The 8,512-nt window shown below is 35.7% G+C and overlaps 2 protein-coding genes across 2 annotated transcripts; both read right to left on the bottom strand.

Moving 5' to 3' along the window:
* LOC134672065 (toll-like receptor 3) lies at positions 1-4,309 on the bottom strand. The gene is made up of 2 exons (XM_063529964.1): positions 4,063-4,309; positions 1-2,875 (listed from the first exon to the last, which is right to left on the bottom strand). The coding sequence occupies exons 1-2, from the start codon at positions 4,082-4,084 to the stop codon at positions 189-191; spliced, it is 2,709 nt and encodes a 902-aa protein (XP_063386034.1). The 5' UTR covers positions 4,085-4,309; the 3' UTR covers positions 1-188.
* Positions 4,310-5,550: 1,241 nt separating this feature from the next.
* Positions 5,551-8,512, bottom strand: LOC134672250 (protein artichoke-like). The gene is made up of 2 exons (XM_063530148.1): positions 8,497-8,512; positions 5,551-8,386 (listed from the first exon to the last, which is right to left on the bottom strand). Exons 1-2 carry the CDS (start codon positions 8,510-8,512, stop codon positions 5,676-5,678), a joined length of 2,727 nt encoding a protein of 908 aa, XP_063386218.1. The 3' UTR covers positions 5,551-5,675.

Below are 8,512 nucleotides of genomic sequence, written 5' to 3'. Positions count from 1 at the left end.
TATTGAATAATGTTTAATTGGTATTATATACAATTATAATACTTAAAATTAATTAACAACCTAAAAGCAATCTTTGGTGTTAATTTCGCTTTCAGCGATATTATGAGCCTTAATTATAAACAGCGGAACGAAATAGCCTAAGATTTAGAATCTAAAGTGCCATTAAAGACACTATGCGACGCAATCTCCTAAAATAATAAGGTACTTTGGTTTTCAGTGCTCCCGAACTGTACTGTGCTCCTTGTGCTGGACTCTGTCAAAATCGTCAGTCCGTTCCGTCTATACATGTAACTGGCAGCACCAATTACCAGAACCAAAACCGTTAACATTGAACACCACATAAATAACACGTTGGAAGCATTTGAACCACTTGTGTATAACGGGGGCACAATACTACTCGCCGTTGTGACCGCTGTCCCATTACCACACAAAATACCGTGAACATTATCCTCTTCAAACACTTTGTCTATAGATGTTACCTCCACGCGTCTACCTCCAATGCCTGAATTATAATTTCTAACTATCTCTTTACACATAATCGGGTTACCACCTAAACTTAGAGCATTCAACTTTGTAACAGTCATGACCAATCTTTCGAATTCCAGTTGAGTGATGAAGTTGTAGTCAATGATCAATCGTTTTAACTCCGTGCACTCATGGAAGATATCCACATCTAAGACATGTATCGAGTTTCGAGATAGGTCTATCACTTCGGCTCGCCCAAGCCCCTTGAAGCTACCGTAACGCAAGTTTTCGATCCAATTTGAAGACATATTTAGGAGCTTTAAAATTTTAAGACTTTGGAATGTGCCTGGAGTCAAAGATGTTATATTATTAAAGCTTAAATCAATGGATTGCAAATGACCTAAGTTTCGGAAAAAAGAGCTGTTGATGAAGCTAATGGTGTTGTTACTCAAATCGGCGTTTATTAAATCTGGAAAGTAGCTTAAATTCAAATTGACCAGCAAGTTTGAGGAAAGGCTTAAAGTCATCAATTTAGTAAGAGAGTTCGTCTGTGGATTGTTAAATTGTTTTACTTTGTTATTTGAAATACGCAAAACACGCAAGTCTTTTAATGTTTGGAAAAGTGGAACGGAAAGGTCAGATATATCATTATCAGAGATGTCGAGAAATAGTATTTTTGATATATTCAAAAATGATTTAGAAATGGATTTCAGACGGTTGTGGTTTAAATACAAAGCTTTAAGATTTAATAAAACGCTATTATTCATTTGTAACCATATCAGTTTGTTATATGATAAATCTAAACTATACAAATTATCCATATTAATGAAATTGTTTGATCCAATAAACTCGATTGCATTATATGACAGGTTCACCCTGGCAAGTAAAGGAGAGTCAATAAATGCTCCATTCTCAACTCTGCTTATATTTAAACAGCTAAAGTCCAAAAATCGGAGATACTTTGAAGGACTTATCACCATGCTCTTGAGAGATCGCGTCAAAAGATTGCCCGTCACATTTAGATACTGCAAATTCAGAAGAGGCAAAGACAATTGGTCTATGGTGACAATGAAATTCATTGACAAGTCCAAGTTCTTCAAATTTGTTTGTTTAAGAAACGTACCCTTACGAATGGAGGTGAGAATGTTATTATTCAAGTAGAGCTCAGTAAGGCTTAATAAAGTATCGTTTAAAAATTCTAGAGATGACAACTTATTGTATGAAATATCTAAAACTATTAGGGGCAATGAAGGTGAGAAACTGGATTTCTCGATTGTATGTATAACATTTCTACTCAAGTTCAAATGAACGAGATTATTTGCTGTGGAAAATGCGTTTTCTCTTATGGCTGTTACATTCTGATTGGACAGATCGAGTCTTGGTACGTGTGATATACCATTGAAGGTTTGACCAGATATCTCCCCTTTCAACTTATTTTTGTCCAAATTTAGTGTAGTTAAAACGTTATGTTTAAATGCATCGTCATGTATTTCTTCAATACTGTTATTAGACAAATATAAACATTGTAGACGATTGTTATTAATAAACATCACATTTTCTATAGGCGATTTAATTTTGTTGTTGCTCAGGTCTATCGATGTGAGGCTGAACGCTTGATTGAAACAATTCGATTCAACCTCTTCAATATCGTTATGACTCATGTTTAAAAACGTAAGAGAATCTAATCGGTTTATTTCGAATCCTATCAATTTGAACAAATGATTAAATGCCAAATCTAGCATCTTGAGATTCTTCAAGTGAATTAATGTTACATTAATGGTTGTTAACTGATTATTCCGCAAGTTCAATGTAGTCAAGTCTTTTAAGGAGGTAAAACAATTATCGGCTAATGTTGTTAGTCTATTGTTTTGCAAATACAAACTATTGAGGTTAGTTAACTTACTTAGAGCTTCACCGCTAATCTCCGTTAGTAAGTTATTCGAAAGATCCAGCGTCCTTAATTTATTTGCACTTATTTCCGAAGTCGATAACGAAGATGGACTTAAATGTTCTATAGCATTTTGAGATAAGTTCAAAGAATCAAGTACGAACAAGTTTTTGAATGCGTCATTTTTGATGTTCTTAATGTTGTTGTTGGAGAGGTCCATGTCGATACACTTGGTATAATACTTGAAAGCGAAGGCTTCGATGTTGGGCCAGTTGTTATCGATGGCCTGGATGCGCCTGACCCTGGAGTCAAAGTTCGTGGACCCGAAGAAGCCGGCGGTGAGGGTGTCGGTGACGGAGTCCTTGATGATAAAGTTGACGTAGGGGTCAAAGTCGCAGGAAGGGTTGTTGGCACTGCCAGCGTGGCCCTCGCAAACCACTGTGTAGGTGCATTCATTGCGGTCTTTTATTGTACATACTGTGCTCGAAGCGCTCCATACTGAGGATAAGAAGACGACTATATCTGAAAAGAATAAGAGAGATATGTTTCTTCCTTTAGGTATACCTGATTAACATATCAATGTTAATCGTATACGTACCTATGCGCAATGTTAAGTTTCCAAACACACAAGTTTCTTAAAGGTTACAGTGGGAGTAGGTTACTTTGTTTAAGATTGTCCCACAATAATTAAATATTTTGTGCGTTCAATATTATTATGTTCTTAGTTTACAGTAGTAAATTTATCTTAATTTTAAAATTCACCGAACATTGATATTAAAATAAGCAATGGACTTATTCTCACATAACCGGTGTCGACGAAGAAAATAATAATTCGGTATCATATCAGATTTAACTTCTTGGGGTTCTATGTCCTACCAGTACAAATTACCTCCAATGAAATTTGAACCATAATTAAATGGATCAGAGTTGTTTTTGTTTTGTTTTATTTCGTTCGATTTAAAAACTAAACAAATTCAACTATACTAATACCATTGACTCAAATGTTATTATCAATTTTCTTTGTATGGTGGGTCGCTGGAGGTTAAAAATGCCAACGATGTTTAGAAGCTCAAAAAATAAATAAGTTTTTGGCAAAAATTTCATTTTTAATACAAGCTTTTATATATGACTGTACTTTTTTTACGACAGACAACTAATACTCATCGAGACAGTTCTAAAAACCACTAACACAATTAGGTTACGTTGTTTCATCACAGAGTTCCTATGGCCACCTCCTGTCTCCATCATCAGATCAGCTCGATGGTACCATAATATTGCATTGTCATCCGATTTATACATGCATGCAAAATTTCAGCTCAATCGGAAACCGGGAAGTGGATCAAATTTAACTTGCAAGATTTGATTATACTCAGACAGACAGACAGACAACGGTCAGGTGAAACTAAATTTAAAAAAAAAACTTGTAAAAAAACAGTTTTCAGGTTTATTCTGCTTAAGAAACAGGAGGTCCCGGGTTCGAATACTGGTAAGGGCATTTATTTGTGTGTTTATCACAAATATTGTCTATTACCCACAACACAAGCCTTATTGAGCTTACTGTGGGACTAGGTCGATCTGTGTAAAATTGTCCTATAGTATTTATTTATTTTATTTATTGGTATTTATTTTTTAAAACGATAAACATAATTAATAACAAACTGAGAAAATAACTTAATTATTTATTCTTTAAAAAAAATCTAGGTACTTACACAAATACCGAGCCGAATCCATCCTGCCAAATCCGAACGCACACTGAAATATTACTGAAACCACATCTTCATTTATTTGTTTACTCACAATGATCACCCCGTCGGTAACTCTGACACTGACTGTGCCCACGATAACAATTCACAAGTTTCGTGATGTCAACGAACAACGAGACATTCATTTGTTATTGTTGGACACAATGAATACCCAGATGGTGCGACTCTTTGGATAATAACATATGTTATCAGTTGGTCTATAAACAATATTATAGATTAGGATTGTAGAAGTAAATAGAAAAAACACAAAAGCGATAGAATTTCTGTAAATACACAATATTTTGCACTGCTTCGGCGGAGCTAGGTTTGTTGTTATTAACTTATTACTGTTGTTAAAAATGAATCTTAAATGACATTAATAACGCTATTACAGTTAATTCTAACCTAATTTCTACCAGCCAAACTAAGCTAAACTGCGAAACTAGTTGCAAAGAAACTAGCGGCCTAGACAAGGTGACGATCGCTTGAGTTTCTCCATCGAATCGCTTTGTGTCTCTCTATCACTCTTCCATATTAGTGTAATAGTGACAGTTTGCGGTTCGTTCGCTACGGAGCGTTAGCGATTGGCATGTTGTCTACGGGGCCTGTCCCGCAAACCGTTAAAGTTTATTTAAAATACGCTAGTAAGGTTGACAATAAGGCAAAGCAAAAATACTTTTCTTGACTGTACCTGTGAGTCCTGTTAGGCTTACAATCGATAGGAAAAAAACAGTGGAAAGGTAGCCTGAAAAAACACCCCACCCCTGCTTGTCACACATGAATTTACTAGATTACCGCCCACACTTGGTTTTGAGCTGGTTTTGATACGATTGATAATTGGCGCGCATCTCACGCAAGACTTTCACTTAATATATGGAAGGTAAGGGTAAGAAATACAATCTCCATGTATTAAAAAGAGTTCGTCAAAAAACCTTAAATAGGTGGCGCTACAATACCTAATGGCTCCTCTACACAATGGCCCAGCGCCGGCCACTCCAAGGGACGCATTTATGAGTTAGAGGGAGCAAGTTATATTGCTATCTCATTCTATCGCATGGCTGCGTCCCTTGGAGTGGCCGGCGTTGGCTCATCGTGTAGAGCAGCCATAAAATATTTGATAAGAAAATTCAAATCATTGACAGCACACTTCACTCCGTCAATAACGCCTACGTTCTTAGCTACTCTAGCGCTACTCTGGAGAGATTTCGAACTATTATTTACAGCTAACTGCTGGACACTTTTACAACTGTTCTACCATAAGAGACAGCTGAACATAAAAAAAAAACTATGAACGGCAATACTGTAAATATACAGTATTTTTAGCAGCATTCCCCCATTTGTTGGTGAGCGAGAAAGATAAAGGAAAAATATGTTACAAATATTTATATTTAATATTAAATAAGATAATACATACAAAAATTCACAAATCATGACATGTACTGTTTTAATTAATCACAGGTTCTTTATAAAGTTTTTCGAGTATTTTTTAAACATGGGTTGGATATGTTTTTCTGGTAATCTTAAATCAATACAAATAACTTAAAATAAAATAATTTAATTTTTATCCAAATTACAAGATCTTATTCTAATAATAAATCACTTTGGTATTCAAATTCTGTGGAACAACTTCGCCTGCTGCCAGTACCAGGTTGTCTTATTTCAATAGCTTCTTGGTTTCTTTTATAAAAATAACTGGCTACGCCTACAATGAGAATCAACATCGTCAACACCGTACACCAGGCCAGTAAAACGTGTGATATAGCATTGGTACCACCAGGTTCTATTAATGTAGCAGTACTAGCACTAGTAGCCGCTGTACTTGTAGTTACAGTCCCGCTACCGCACCAAATCCCGTGGACATTATCCTCCTCATAGATTTTATGCACGGAAGTAACTTCCACGCGCCTACCCCCAAAGCCTGAATTGTAATTCTTGACAATTTCTTTACACAAAATTGGGTTACCTCCTAAACTGAGGACGTTAAGCTTCGAAGCAGTTGTGACCAAACTCTCAAAGTCCAGCTGAGTGATATAGTTATAGTCAATGATCAATTGTTTCAACTCTGTGCATTCGTGGAATATGTGCACGTCTAGAATATTGATAGCGTTTCGAGATACATCAATAACTTCTACTCTTCCGAGGCCCTTGAAACTGCCGTACCGCAAGTTGCTAATGGAGTTCGAAGATAAGTTCAGAAGCTTTAAAATTTTAAGGCTTTGGAATGTACCAGGGGTCAACATGGTGATATTATTGAAGCTCAAGTCGATGGACTGCAAATAGTCCAGGTTTTGAAAGAAGGAACTGTTGATAGAACTGATGCTATTGTAACTCAAATCGACGTTAATCAAATCTGGGTAGTAACTTAAGTTTATATTAGATAAAGAATTTGAAGAAAGGCTTAAAGTCATTAATTTATTAAGAGAGTTCGTATGTGCGTTATTAAACTGTGTTAATTTATTAGTTGAGGCGTGGAAAACACGTAAATTCAGTAACGTCTGAAATATTGGCTCAGAAATATCAGTTATGTTATTAACAGAAATGTCGAGGTAAATTATGTTTGATATGTTAGAAAAAGAATTTGAAATTCCTTGTAGATTATTGTTGTTTAAATATAAAGATTTAAGATTTGGTAGTTTGCTATTATTCAGTTGCAATATTCTTAGGTTGTTCCATGATAAGTCTAAGCTGTACAAATTGTCCATGTTCATAAAGTTTTCTGATCCCATAAACTCGATTGAATTATGGGAAAGGTTTACTCTAGCAAGTAGAGGTGAGTCGACAAAAGCCCTGTCTTCAACACTGGTATAGTTGAAACTACTAAAGTCCAAAAATTTCAGAAATGATGAAGGACTTATAACGTTAGCCTTGAGAGATCCTTGCAAAAGGTTACCAGTCACATTCAGATACTGCAAATCAAGAAGAGGCAACGAAAAGTTTTCAATGGTCAGAATGAAATTCATTGACAAGTCCAGTTTCTTCAAATTCGTCTGGTTAACAAATGTACCCTGTTTTATGGCGCTGAGTTTGTTGTTATTTATATAAAGATCAGTGAGGGCTTCTAAAGCTTCATGTAAAAAATCTAGATTCGATAGATTATTGTAGGAGACGTCTAAAACGCTTAAGTTCAACCCGCTTGCAAAAGTTTTAACTTCGATTGTATTTATAGCGTTTCTACTCAAGTTCAATGAGATCAGACTATCTGTTGTAGAAAATGCGTTGTCTCTTATAGCTGTTATACTCTGATTATACAAATCCAGTCTCGTGACTTTCGATATCCCTTCAAACGTTTGTCTAGTTATATCTCCTTTTAAATTATTTTTCTCTAAATTAAGTGTAATTAAATCGTTATTTCTAAATGCATCATCTTGTATATGTTCAATACTGTTATTATACATATTTAAGTATTGTAGTCGATTATTGTTGCTGAACATTTTGCCATCTATAGTAGATTTGATTTTATTATTTCTTAAATCTATGGACTGAAGGCTAGTTGTCTGACTAAAACTATTAGATTCAATTTCTTCTATAGCGTTGTTACTCAAGTTTAAGAATAACAGAGATCCTAATCGATTTAGTTCAAACCCTGATAATTTAATCAAATTATTATGAGCCAAATCTAATGCCAATAGCGATTTTAAATTTATAAGGGTGGCATTAATAGCGGTCAGTTGATTATTTCGTAAATTAAGAATGGTTAGGCTTTTTAAAGCGAGAAAACAATCATCTGCCAAAGAATTGATCTTGTTGTTTTGTAAATACAAACTCTTTAAGTTCGTCATCCCACTCAGCAGTTCACTTGAAATTTTCGTTAGTAAGTTATTTGACAGATCAAGGATCGTTATTTTATTTACATTTGAATCTGCAATCTTAAGTGAATCTGGATTTAAATTGTCAATTCCATTTCTAGATAAGTTTAGTGAATTCAGAACAGGCAAGGTTTTAAACGCATTGTTCTTTATATTTTTGATATTGTTATTGGCCAGGTTTAGGTCAACGCATTTGGTGTAGTATTTGAAGGCGAAGGCTTCGATGTTGGCCCAATCGTTGTTGATGGCGTGAATGCTCCTGACTTTGGCGTCGAAGTTGGTGGCCCCGAAGAAGGCGGTGGTGAGAGTATCGACGGAAGAGCCCTTGATGATGAAGTTGACGTGGGCATTGGAGTTGCAGGGGCTGGTGGCGGAACCTGGTCGGCCCTCGCAGACCACCGAATAAGTGCAGTCTATGCGATCTTTGATTACGCATGAGCTTGATGCACCCCATATGCAAGATACAAAGACGACTGCAGCAATATCTGCAAAGATAAAGTTACTTTTATTAATGGAAAATCGCTTACTGACAACGGGAATGCACTTATTTTTTGGCCACCCTGTATAATTTGAGAACGACCTCCCCCACGGATACCTTTGCGGGAGGGCAT

Source organism: Cydia fagiglandana, chromosome 16, assembly GCF_963556715.1.
Source record: "Cydia fagiglandana chromosome 16, ilCydFagi1.1, whole genome shotgun sequence".
NCBI classification, from domain to species: domain Eukaryota; kingdom Metazoa; phylum Arthropoda; class Insecta; order Lepidoptera; family Tortricidae; genus Cydia; species Cydia fagiglandana.
This window is presented reverse-complemented; position numbering and strand designations above follow the sequence as displayed.